The 13,712-nt window shown below is 43.8% G+C and overlaps 1 protein-coding gene across 1 annotated transcript; it reads left to right on the top strand.

The window, feature by feature from the left end:
• The first annotated feature begins 2,338 nt into the window (after positions 1–2,338).
• Positions 2,339–8,095, top strand: LOC114563784 (toll-like receptor 13). The gene is made up of 3 exons (XM_028590655.1): positions 2,339–2,500; positions 6,241–6,358; positions 6,924–8,095. The coding sequence occupies exons 1-3, from the start codon at positions 2,494–2,496 to the stop codon at positions 7,183–7,185; spliced, it is 387 nt and encodes a 128-aa protein (XP_028446456.1). The 5' UTR covers positions 2,339–2,493; the 3' UTR covers positions 7,186–8,095.
• Positions 8,096–13,712: the final 5,617 nt, after the last annotated feature.

Here is a 13,712-nt window from a genome sequence, read left to right as displayed (position 1 = left end):
TGAAATACTCAAAAGAAAAATGTCAAAGAAAAAATAGACCAAACATTTACTGGAAAAATATTCATTTTTAAATCTTTAAAATGTACCATCTTCTTTCATCCTCCTCAGATGTGGAGCGTTGAAAGGGTTAACCCTAACCCTGCTATTCCAGACGACATACCCAGAAATGCATCATCACTGGATCTCAGCTCAAACAGCATTTCAAAGATCACCAGGACAGATTTAAAATATTTACCAAAGCTCACCTATGCAGGTTTGGAATTTAATTTGATTTCCCACATTGATGATGGAGCTTTTGCAGACTTGTAGAAGTTAAAGTCCCTCTTCCTGTCCAACAATAATCTTAAAAAAGTGACAGAAAACATGTTTCAAGGACTGTCCAAACTAGTCTTGCTATTTCTGGATGTTAACCGTATCAGTTATATCTCCACTGTGGCCTTTCAGTCCCTGGTCAGCTTAAAGCAATTAGGTCTGTGCTCTAATTACCTACAACAAATCACAGATGTTGCTCCCATCTTTAAACTACCAACTGTAAATAGGTTGTTACTTGGGAACAACAAGTTCACCTCTTTTCAATCAGACGACCTTCCTTTAAACATCTCAAACATAAAATCCCTGTTTCTGACTATGACCCCTCTGAGAAAGTTCAGTCTTACAAAAGACGTCTTTCCTCATTTGTGGTGTCTCGAGTTGAGCAAGTGTAGCAGCGATATTGAATGGGACGTATCAAACAAGACCTTTCTGAGAAACCTAACTAGTTTGTTCCTAAGTGGAACTTATATTAGCTTTGAGTCGTACCGCGCGGTGCTGCAGACCACTGACTCGCTACAAAAACATTTTCTGACGAAGATGAAGGCGAAGATAGATGAAGGTCTTATAGATGTCGCCTGCCAAATGCCTTCTCTAAGAACTCTTGATTTACAGCTAAACCACATTGTCAGTGTAGACGACAACCTGCTGCAGTCTTGTTCTCAGATCACTCAGCTCAGTTTATCTTCTAACGAGCTATCCGAGATTTCAGAGCATTCACTCTGATCGAATTCACAGCTCAGGCATCTGTTTTTGGGTGGTAACCACCTGTCCAAAGTGCCCCTCGCACTCAGAGGACTCTCCACACTGGAAACCTTGGATCTGAGCTCCAACTACATCGCTGAACTCGACTGCAATGCTTTCCTGAATTTGACAAGATTAACAACGCTTAATCTCTACCAAAATCTCATTTCAAAAATTAAAGGATGTGTTTTTCTAAACTTTAATAATTTGAAAGAACTTAATATTGGAGAAAATGCTGTTTTTACTTTTGACAATACCTTCAGGGTTGGCTTGCAGAAACTAGAATCTTTGAATTTACACAATAATGGTCTCTTACAGCTCATGACAGAAGACTTTAGCAACCTGTCCTCCCTCCGTTTCTTGGATTTAGAAAAAGACACATTACGATGTGTATAAAGGGGCTTTCCAAGGACTTGATAATCTTCAAACTCTTAGTATTACACCTGGACATTACATAAAAGAGATGTTCATAGGACTCGAACAGTTAGAGAATCAAAGTGGAAACCAAGAGGTTCTCAACAAAAGGATTACTCACCTTTCTCAAATTTACCTAACTTGAAGAAGCTTGTACTCAAAGTTTACAACACATCTCTTGTTCCCGACATTACACAAGATCTGCTCAAGGGCCTTAAATCTTTAGAGAGCTTAACATCTGACAATTTCTTCAGGAAGTCGTTGCACCCAGACACATTTAAACACACTCCCCGACGGAAGGTTCTTCAGATAATAAACAGCGGTCTGTCATATTTAACCCCTGAACTGTTCTGGCAAATTCCAAACTTGCAGAATAGACATATGAAGTATTTTATATTGTGATACATGTTTTTATTAATGTACTGAAATGTTGAGTGTTTTTCTGAATGACATTTAGACTAATTTCATTCATAAAGCACATGGCCGGTTACCATGGATAGTACAGCTGTCTGTCAGGGCCACCTGAGGGCTGTTTGTGTCGGTGGGGGTTAAAGAGAGAGAGATAGAGATTGGTCATGTTTAGTTTGTAGTTGGTTTTCATCTGTTTTCATTTTGTTGTGTGAACACTTTGGCTGCATGAAAGGTCTATAAATAAAAGTGAGTTGAGTCAAAGTTGTTATGATGGTGTATGTTTCTGTTTCCTGTTTTATTTTGAATCTGTTACTTCCTGTCTTTTAGTTTTCCCGCCCGTGTGATTTTCTAATGTCTTCCACCTGTTCCCCAGCCCTAGTGTCACCTGTCCCGTGTTTGCTCGTTACCTGATGTATTTAGTCTTTGTGTTTTCCTTGTCTTGTGTCAGATTATTCTCGTCTGTTGCGTGTAGGGGAGAGTGGGGTGATTTGTTCCAGGGGGGAAGTAGTGCCACCCCTTGTTTTTGGAAAACCATAGAATAAATTGGTCGTGTGACCATATCATTTTGAAAAGCCATCCATTGTACTCATCCTCCAAAGAAGGGAGACACATGGCATGACAAGTAAGCACATTTTAGCTAAAAAAAACAATTATTAATTACTAATTTCTATGATTAGGGTTTTTTGATTGTAGTGTCCGAACAATTATAGACAAGATTGAAAACATTTCACACATGTTTTAGTGCTTTAGCAGGCTACACAATGAGTCTATAGAGTTTGCATGATGTTAGCTCTTAACCGCTGGATCATGCTAGTTTTTCAAACTTGTGGGGCTGGGATGATTTGTGCCAAAGGGCCGGGGTTAAGTTGTGCCAGTGCAGAAGGAGTCATCCCTAGAGGTGATGTGCTCAAGAAACTACCCTCACCCCAAAAGCTTGGTGGTACAGCCAGAAGGGAGCAGAAGTGTATATTTCCTGCACCATTGACAAGTGGGATGTTAAGTAGTAGGCCAGATCCTAACATACTCACAGGGGATAATCTGGAGAAGTGAGGAGATGGGCATGCCTCATTAGTGTTTGATTTAGGCCTACCTGCCATTTGTTTAATTTAGCTAACACTGATTTCAGTTTTGAGTTTGCATTATGTTATTAAAGAGACGTTTTATTAAGTTTTCAAGTGGCCTAAGTCACAATAGGATGTTTAGAAATTAACCTAGTCACTTTATTCTTATGTTACATAATTGAGAGACAGCATTCTATGTATGTAAACAGGAATCTATTGCCAAATCTTTTTTGCCTGAAATAATTCACAAATATCAGATAGGATGGTGAGGGAGATAGTGGGGGATAGGATGGCGAGGGAGATAGGATGGTGAGGGAGCTAGCTGGGGATAGGATGGTGAGGGAGATAGGATGGTGAGGGAGATATTGGGAGATACAATGGTGAGGGAGATAGGATGGTGAGGGTGCTAGTGGGGGACAGGATAGTGAGGGAGATATTGGGGGATACAATGGTGAGGGAGATAGGATGGTGAGGGTGCTAGCTGGGGATAGGATGGTGAGGGAGATAGGATGGTGAGGGTGCTAGCTGGGGATAGGATGGTGAGGGAGATAGGATGGTGAGGGAGCTAGAAGGGGTAGGATGGAGAGGGAGATAGGATAGTGAGGGAGCTAGAATGGCGAGGGAGATAGTGGGGATAGGATGTTGAGGGGGATAGGATGGTGAGGGAGATAGGATGGCGAGGGGGCTAGCCAGGGATAGGATGGAAAGGGAGATTGGATGGTGAGGGAGATCACTGGGGATAGGATGGTGAGGGACATGGGATGGTGGATAGGAGATAGGATGAGGGAGATGGAGGGAGGGAGGGATGGTGAGGATGGGGGGAGCTGGGATGTAGAGGGAGATAGGATGGTGAGGGACATGGGATGGTGAGGGAGATAGGATAGTGAGGGAGCTAGCCGGGGATAGGATGGTGAGGGATTTAGGATGGTCAGGGAGATCACTGGGGATAGGATGACGAGGGAGATAGGATGGTGAGGGAGATGGGATGGTGAGGGAGATGGGATGGTGAGGGAGATGGGATGGTGAGGGAGATGGGATGGTGAGGGAGGATGGTGAGGGATGGGATGGGAGGGGGGATAGGATGGTGAGGGAGATGGGGGGGATACAATGGTGAGCTAGTGGGGATAGGGGGGGATAGGATGGTGAGGGAGCTGGTAGGGGATAGGATGTTGAGGGAGATAGGATGGTGAGGGAGTAAGCCAGGGGGATAGGATGGTGAGGGAGATAGGATGGTAAGGGTGATAGTGGGGGATAGGATGGTGAGGGAGATGGGAATACAAGGGAGCTAGTGGGGGATAGGATGGTGAGGGAGATAGTGGGGGATAGGATGGTGAGGGAGCTGGTAGGGGATAGGATGGTGAGGGAGATAGGATGGTGCGGGAGCTAGGATGTTAAGGGAGATAGTGGGGGATAGGATGGTGAGGGAGATAGGATGGTGAGGGAGCTAGCTGGGGGATAGGATGGTGAGGGAGATAGGATGGTAAGGGAGATAGTGGGGGATAGGATGGTGAGGAAGATAGGATGGTGAGAGAGATAGTGGGGGATAGGATGGAGAGGGAGATCGGATGGTGAGGGAGATAGGATGGTGAAGGGGCTAGCCGGGGATAGGATGGAGAGGGAGATAGGATGGTGATGGAGATCACTGGGGATAGGATGGTGAGGGAGATGGGATGGTGAGGGACATGGGATGGTGAGGGAGATATGGATAGATGGGATGGGGGGGGATATAGCCGGGGATAGGATGGGATAGGATGGCGAGGGAGCTGGTAGGGGATAGGATGTTGAGGGAGATATGATGGTGAGGGAGCTAGTGGGGGACAGGATAGTGAGGGAGATAGGATGGCAAGGGATATGGGAGGGTGAGGGAGATAGTGGGGGATAGGATGGTGAGGGAGATTAGATGGCAAGGGAGATGGGATGGGGAGGGGGTAGCCGGGGATAGGATGGCGAGGGATATAGGATGGTAGGGAGATAGTGGGGATAGGATGGTGAGGGAGCTAGGATGGGGGGATAGGATGGTGAGGGAGATAGGATGGGGAGATAGGATGGTGAGGGAGATAGGATGGTGAGGGAGATGGGAATAGGATGGTGAGGGATATAGTGGGGGATAGGATGGTGAGGGAGATAGGATGGTGAGGGATATAGGATGGTGAGGGAGATAGTGGGGATAGGATGGTGAGGGAGATAGGATGGTGAGGGAGATCACTTGGGATAAGATGGTGAGGGAGATATGATGGAGAGGGAGATGGTATGGAGATGGGATGGAGAGGGAGATAGGATGGAGAGGAAGATAGGATGGTGAGGGAGATAGTGGGGGATAGGATGGTGAGGGAGATAGTGGGGGATAGGATGGTGAGGGATGGAGAGGGAGATAGGGGGATGGGATGGTGAGGGATATTTGGGGATAGGATGGTGAGGGAGATAATGGGGGATAGGAAAGTGAGGGAGATATAGTGGGGGATAGGATGGTGAGGGAGATAGGATGGAGAGGGAGATATTGGGGGATAGGATGGTGAGGGATATAGTGGGGGATAGGATGGTGAGGGAGATAGGATGGAGAGGGAGATAGGATGGTGAGGGAGATAGTGGGGGATAGGATGGTGAGGGAGATAGTGGGGGATAGGATGGTGAGGGATATAGTGGGGGATAGGATGGTGAGGGAGATAGGATGGAGAGGGAGATGGGATGGCGAGGGAGATTGCGAGGGATAGGATGGTGAGGGAGATAGGATGGCGAGGGAGCTAGCGGGGAAAAGGATGTTGCAAAGAACAGTGTTGGTCATCTTACTTTAAAAAGTAATTAGTTACAGTTACAAATTACTTCTCCGAAAAAGTCTTTGAGTTAGTAACTCAATTACTCGTCTCCATTGTCGCTGTCTTGTGTTTAGTGGTAGTCAGAGCGAGGGAGATAGCGGTTCATAGGATGGTGAGAGAGATGGGATGGTGACGGAGATAGGATGGTAGTGATAACGGCGTTGCAATGATGTGAAAAGTAATTAATGAGATTACTCCGTTGCTGAAAAAAATAACACAATTTAGTAATGCCGTTATACTTAAACGCCGTTACTCCCAACACTGGCAAAGAAGACGCCCGTTTCTCACGAAAACCAAAACTAATGGTGCATTAGAGAATTAAATTAGTCCTTTAATTATTCAACTTAGAGTCACGTAGAAAGAGTTACTAGGCAGTTTGTTCTTTGCGGCTCCTAGTAGAAAAAAGCCTTTTTTATTTAATTATAAAGCGTTTTTAGTTTAATTTCTGAGACACATTGCTAGTATAAAAGCGGCTGTTGTTTTCATAGGTAAGATCATCATAGAAAACATTACAGACGCCATCTACGGCAGCAGGAAGACCTTCTGTGTGATCAGCCGACACTACCTGCAGAGCGAGTGGTGCTCCAAAGAGATCCAGATGGCCAGGTAAGCAGCGCCGCCTCTAAGTCTAGGTACTAGTGAAGCTAACTTTGAATTTTTTTTAACTGATAGTCGACGCTCGTTATCCGATCATTAACCGTTAACCGACAACAAATAAAGGGAATCCTTCATTCATACTTTCCTTGATCCGTGGACAAGTACGGACTTGTAGCAGGCGGCACTTTCCTAGAACCACATGCATGACTGACTGATACAAGTCTATAGCAGCCTGCAGCGTGCATGTCTGAGCCTGCTTGGGTTGTGGCTAAAAGGGATACAGCTACGGCCGGAAGTTATGTAAAATCTCTCAAAATCTAATTCAATAACGTTATAGTAATATCATTTTTCCTGAACTTAACTCTCGTTTTGGAGCCTAAACTTAACTAATTGTTTTGGTGCCTAAACTGTAGCTGCGCCGTAGTTGTATCCCTTGTAGCTAGAAGATGGCAGATTAAATGCGCCAGTTTTCATGACGTGACTTGTAGCCCTCCATTGTGAGCGCTGTCTAGCAGAGAGACAGTCTTGTTCCCAAACTAATTGGAGCTTATGTCGTGTGTTTTAGTGTCTGCAGCCATCGTCTGTTTGACGAGCAGGACGATGTGCTGATCCTGCTGTTGATGGAGGACATCCCTGCCCGCGAGCTGTCTCTGTACTCCCGAATGAGGAGTCTGGTGAAGAGACGCACCTACCTGAGCTGGCCTCAAGCCGGCCAACACACGGGAGTCTTCTGGCAGAACATACGGCGAGCTCTGAGGACACCTGGAAGTCCCACGGACAACCCAATCAGGGGTTTCTTTCAGATCCAGGAATTGAAAAACATGTTTAAACTGTAACAAATAATATATTTCAAAAGGGATTTAAATGGGCTCTTCTTACCTGTAAAGGTCATTTGATATAGGGGATGGATACACGAACCGAGGACCCGATGGGCCGGGTCGGGTTCGGACAGATATTTAGAAATAATGTTTGGGTTCAAGTCGGCTCAGTCACATCAGTGTGATAAGGCATTGAACATTTTAAATTTAAAAAAGCTTTTCATGTAGGTGTACGCCTGTGTTAACATGTGTTTGTTGCCCCATGTGCTCTGATGCAAACGTACATGTGTCATTAGTATGAGAAAAAAAAGAGATTTTAACTGGGTCGGGCCGGGTTCGGTTACTGCTATGTTGGATGCGGGCCGGGCTCGGACAGAAACATGCGGCCCGATCACCACTCTAATTTGTTCATCCTGGGGGGATAATGTGGAGTTTGAGGAGATATCTGGGGCGTATATTTAGTGGAGCGGGCTGGTGGATATCAAACTTTTTGACTTGATTGCCCGTGGCGCCTCCCAAACGCAACGCAGACTTGTCTGGTGGAAAATAGGGTTACAAGTTTGTAACAAGTAAGTTTTAAAAGATGTTGTGAGTAGATTGCAATGACATTGTATTTTTATTCAAGGAACTTCCTCAGGCAACTTTTACTGTTTGAATTGTGAATAGTGAATTGTGAATAGTGGCCAATTAGAATAGCCAGATAAAGTATTTCATATGAAACTCTTTCTGTGATACAGTTCAGTACATTAATAAAAACATGTAACAGAGGTCTGTGGTGTCCTTGTCACATGTTGAGTGTTTTTCTGAATGACATTTAGTCTAATTTCATTCACAAAGCACATGGCCGGTTACCATGGATACTACAGCTGTCTGTCAGGGCCACCTGAGGGCTGTTTGTGTCGTTGGGGGTTAGAGAGAGAGAGAGAGAGAGAGAGCGAGGGAGAGAAAGAGACAGAGAGAGAGAGCGAAGGAGAGAGAGAGAGAGAGAGAGACAGAGAGAGAGAGAGTGTTAATCATTTAAACCCTGGTGTTCATTTTATTCAGTTTATAATTATTTGTATTGACATTTATTGTCTTATTGTTGTAACTTAGTTTCGCGCAATACGTTTTCATTTTGGTCATGTTTAGTTTGTTTGTTTTCATCTGTTTTCATTTTGTTGTGTGAACACTTTGGGCTGCATGAAAGGTCTAAATAAAAGTGAGTTGAGTCAAAGTTGTTATGATGGTGTATGTTTCTGTTTCCTGTTTTATTTTGAGTCTGTTACTTCCTGTCTTTTAGTTTTCCCGCCCGTGTGATTGTCGAATGTGTTCCACCTGTTCCCCAGCCCTACCCTTTTAAAGCTCTTCACGCCCTGGCCCCCAGCTACATAGCTGATTTCATTCATCTTCACGTAGCCCCCAGGTCTCGCAGATCCTGTAGCCAAGGCCTCCTCCATGTCCCACGGTCCTGGCTTAAGCAAAAAGGTGACAGAGCCTTTTCTGTTGCTGGCCCTCAGCTGTGGAACCGACTGCCACCTGACATCAGAAGTGCCCCTTCAATTGTGATATTCAAAGCCAGGCTCAAAACTCACTTTTTTACATTGGCCTTCCTGGCATTTTAATTGTCTTATCCTGCTATGTTTGAAATTAAGTGTTTGTCTTTCGATGTCTTTTTTTAGCCTAAATCACTGATTTGTACGTGTGTTTTATTTTAATTTTATTTTATTACCCTGTGGCTAATGCGCTATGTACAGCACTTTGGTCGGCGTGAGCTGTTTTTAAATGTGCTATAGAAATAAACTTTACTTACTTACTGACTTACTTACTAGTCACCTGTCCCATGTTTGCTCGTAACCTGATGTATTTAGTCTTTGTGTTTCCCTAGTCTTGTTTCAGATTATTCTCGTCTGTTGCCGCGTGTACTGTTTTTTGTGTTCTTGTGTGGAGTTACCCCGTGGTCTCTTTGTTGCCGTTCTTTTGGTTTGTTCTTCGTTCTGGAATTAGGTTTTTTGCCTGTTGCACTCAGGACTCCTGTTGGTTAGTACTTAGAATTTTATTTTTTGTGTGAAATAAACCCTCCAGCTCAACCCACTCCTGCCTGCTCTCTGCTTTTGGGTACTCAAATTCTCTGCATCGTAACAGAATAATCTGACCAAACATGGACCCAGCTGAGAGACATTTGTTTTCGGAGAAAGTGGCCCAGTTTGACCAGACTGTGGCAAAATTGCTGAACTCCAAACCAAGCCAGTATCCGCCAATCCTGGAGAGGCTTGCCACACAGCAGTGGTGGTTCAAGGAGAGACCCTGGGTGAGTCATTTTGTTCCCCACCTGGATGAAATCAAGAACAAGCTAGAGTGCTTTCTACAAACTCGTAATAATCAGGACTCCTTCTGTTGGTTGGTTAGTAGATTTTTTGGGGGGGGAAATAAACCCTCCAGCTCAACCCACTCCCGCGTGCTCTCTGCTTTGGGGTCCTCAAATTCTCTGCATCGTAACAAAAGTACTTCTTTATTTATTTATTTCTGCCGTTGTTATTCTCTCTCATCCTTTCTGTCCTTGTTTCTTTCTTTCTGTCCTTTTTTCTTTCTTTCTGTCCTTGGGTCTCATTTATAAAACTGTGCGTAGATTCTATTCTGAAATATTTTCTGCGCCAAAATGTCAGAATTTTTGTACGCAAAAACAAAATTCTGATTTATAACCCCTTGAGGTGGACACCGGTACACACTCTTCTAATTATAAATATGGACGTGCATTACCTTATGCCGTCGTGCACGAGCCTCACGCTCCTCCCAAGGTCGTCCTATATTTGTCGTAATAAGGTCCATGTTAATCAGTCTATGAATATTCCAGCGTTGCAAAGGAGCCCTTGATGACCAATCATGAAACAAAACAATGGATAAAAAAAACACGATTCATTGTGAGATCGAGGTGACAACCACCAAAAGTTTTTGTTCCTTTTCAACATTTTTTGTTTTTTTTCAAGGTCTTTTTTTTAATAACTTTTAATACTTTAAAGCTCCTACGACATGCTGCTTTTTGGATGCTTTTATATATACCTTAGTGGTCCCCTAATACTGTATCTGAAGTCTCTTTTATATAGACCTTAGTGGTCCCCTAATACTGTATCTAAAGTCTCTTTCCCGAAATATCAAAGCCTTGGTGCAGAATTACAGCCACTAGAGCCAGTCCCACAATGAGCTTTACTTAGGATGTGCAATTTTTGTGTCTGTAGTTATTGAGGAGGAGAGAGGGGGGCAAGGTGGAGGGTAGGGGTATGGCCTTGACCAACTGCCATGCTTTGCTTGTTTTTTTGCAGGCCAAATTCTCTGGGTGGGCAAAGCAGAGAAAGGGGAGGTAACCTTGCTCCTTATGAACTCATAAGTAGCAAGATTCCAGATTGGCCCATCTGAGATTTCATTTTCTCAAAGGCAGAGCAGAATGCAATATTTTTTTCCCACTTTGGTCACGCCAAAACCCGCCCTTCAATCGTATGCACACACTACTATTGGCCAGGCGTCCATGCTTACATGTACTATCCCTTGACCAATCCCCTAACCCTAACCTTAACCACTCGAGGTCAAATGCCTAACCCCAACCAATCAAGCTGCTTCGTAGGGCGGGTCTTGTCGTGGCCATAGTGGGATTCGTAATTTTGCAAGCAGGATACCCAGGGCTTGGTTTACACCTATCACCATTTCTAGCCACTGGGGGGCCATAGGCAGGCTGGGGGAACGCATATTGATGTTAAAAAACCTCATAAAGCACATATTCATGCCATGGGACCTTTAACTACATTTTTCTGATGATACTTACAGACTTTTACTGAAGTAACATTTTCAATGCAGGACTTTGACTTGTAACAGAGTATTTTTACAGTGTGGTATTAGTACTTTTACTCAAGCACAGGATCTGAATACTTCTTCCACCACTGATCCTAGCCTACAGAACAGGCCAAAAGTTTGGACACACCTTCTCATTCAATGTGTTTCTTTATTTTCATGACTATTTACATTGTAGATTCTCACTGAAGGCATCAAGACTATGAATGAACACATATGAAATTATGTACTTAACAAAAACGTGTGAAATAACTGAAAACATGTCTTATATTTTAGATTCTTCAAAGTAGCCACCCTTTGCTTTTTTGATAACTCTGCAAACCCTTGGTGTTCTCTCAATGAGCTTCATGAGGTAGTCACCTGAAATGGTTTTCACTTCACAGGTGTGCTTTGTCAGGGTTAATTAGTGGAATTTTTTCCCTTATTAATAAAAAAGCAAAGGGTGGCTACTTTGAAGAATCTAAAATACAAGACATGTTTTCAGTTATTATTATTTATAGAGACATTATCCGCTTTCTGACATGAGGGATTTTTGCATTTCCTAGGACATAACGTTCCTAGAACCCTGTTTTTGTTGTTTGGCATTTTAGGCCTTTAATTGTATAGGACAGCTTAGACTTGAAAGGGGAGAGAGAGAGGGGGAATGACAGGCAGCAAAGGGCTGCAGATCGGCTTCAAACCTGCGGCCGCTGCGTCAAGGAGAAAATCTCTATATGGGCGCCCGCTCTACCAGGTGAGCTAACCAGGCGCCCTCTAGAACCCTTTTGTTCTCGTGTTCCGACTGGACCAATTTTGGGGATTATTAAAGACTGCCACACGTATTTCAGTACTTTGTGGTAATGTCTGAAGTTCTACCATGGACTCTGTAACATTTCTTTGTGCATTGGTTACCTTGTTTCAAGACATTTTAGTTTGGTATAGAATGCCTGCAGGAAGACTCAGCTCGATTTCTGCCAGTTCTCATTCATATTCTACGAGCTAAATTGTTTGAATCTGATTGGCTAACAGCTAGCCAATGAGCGCCTGGCTGTCAGAATCCTTTACCCAGCCCAACTGGGCGAGCTCATGAATAGCGATGAGCTCAGGCAACATGATGTCAAACTGACCAGCTTTTGTAATTGGTCTGATTTCTCTGCTTATTTCTTGTCAGTGGCTACAGCTGACAGAGGAGGTAGCAGTTCATTTTAACATTCACCACATGACACAAACACATATGGACCTAACATATTTAAAAAAATACAAGGAAAAACGGTTTTGTGTGGCAGAGCACCTTTAAAAAGTCTAAAATGTCAAAAACAACATTTTAGGCCTTTACCTTTTTTTTTTTATTACCAGCATTTAAAATTATTGTGTTCTAGGTATGAAAACCTTTTAAACAGGTCTTAATTTCCCTTTGTCTATGCAACACTACCTTTAATGTTCATTGAAATGCCTTTTCTTAGCAAAAGTCTGTTTAAATGCCAAGGGGTGCTGCGTTTGCAATACGCTTGTTTCTTTCGTTACTCTTAGCAGCGATATTCACATCCGCGTGATGCCATTTCAAGTGAGTTAGCAAGTTTGAAGTGTTGCCAGCAACATACCCGATCACTAATGAGCAATTTACAGTTGTATTCTCATTCCTTTATACCAGAAGTGTCAAACTCAACTTCACTAATGGCCACACAGCAGAACATGCAGCCTGAATATGCAAACTCACTGGTTACGTAAAATCGGAGCTTTTATGAAGACAAAAGTGGATACATATGTGAGGAATCAGCAGAGAAAATGGGAAGACTGTGGGATACTGACATTAAACTAACGTTATGTCTGATGTTACATTTGCCTCAAGCATTTTGTTAATAAGTCGAATATCCAAATGTCACTTTTAGCCTAGTCTATATCCTTGATGTTCCACTTGCAGGATTTGCTCTGTTACCGTTGGAAAATCCGCCGGATTTCACTCATTTAGGGCGGATGTCTGTTACCTTGGGCTTCCTTGGTGTGGGTGTTCTAACCTCCAGCTGATTTCTGAGGACTATGGTTAACTGTTCCTCAGATCTCTGCATGGTAAATCCAGACATCTAGCTAGACTATCTGTCCAATCTGAGGTTTCTGTTGCACGATGAAAACAACTTTTGAACATACACAAGTTCCACCAAAACAAGTTCCTTCCGAGCATATTTAGCAGCGGCCCCGCAGCTTTTCCCCACTGCTTAGCGCAGCCTAAGACGATTGTGATTGGTTTAAAGAAATGCCAATAAACCAGAGCACATTTTCCTCTCATCCCCATATGCTATGTGGAGTAGCCAGACAATGATGCTGTGGGATCCCACAGTCTCCCCATGCTGATTTCTCATGTCTCATGTTCTCATGTCAAGTTTCCACACTTGTCTTCATAAATGCTCTGTTTTTTGGGTCAACCGCTTATAAAAACTTAAGTTCTGGGGTCTTTACATTGTTGGTAGTGAATATCAGCACAGTGCAGCCTTTAGGCATCTTTCAGTTGTTTGCTAGCAAATGGAATAGACGAGGAAGAAACTATGCCGCTATGTTGCCAGGCGAGATCAGTCTTCCGTGGGTCCCAAACTGCGTCGGTGCTGAGAGGAGTTTAAGTTCTAGGCGGCCTCAGCAGAAGTGAGCCGTTTCAGTCCATCTCCCATCCTAATTAACAACTTGGCCAGTTAGTACAGCGTGGGTCGAGCCTCGCATAAAACCAACTCCTGGGTCTGGAATCTGTGGAACCGCAA

This window comes from Perca flavescens, chromosome 11, assembly GCF_004354835.1.
Source record: "Perca flavescens isolate YP-PL-M2 chromosome 11, PFLA_1.0, whole genome shotgun sequence".
Classification (NCBI taxonomy): Eukaryota; Metazoa; Chordata; class Actinopteri; order Perciformes; family Percidae; genus Perca; species Perca flavescens.
Note: the sequence above shows the minus strand (reverse complement) of the source record. Positions and strands in the feature narration are given on the sequence as shown.

Coding starts and splice junctions, on each gene's coding strand:
- LOC114563784 (XM_028590655.1), top strand. Junction 6,359..6,923: donor AAAGAGATCCAGATGGCCAG/GTAAGCAGCGCC, acceptor TAGTGTCTGCAG/CCATCGTCTGTTTGACGAGC.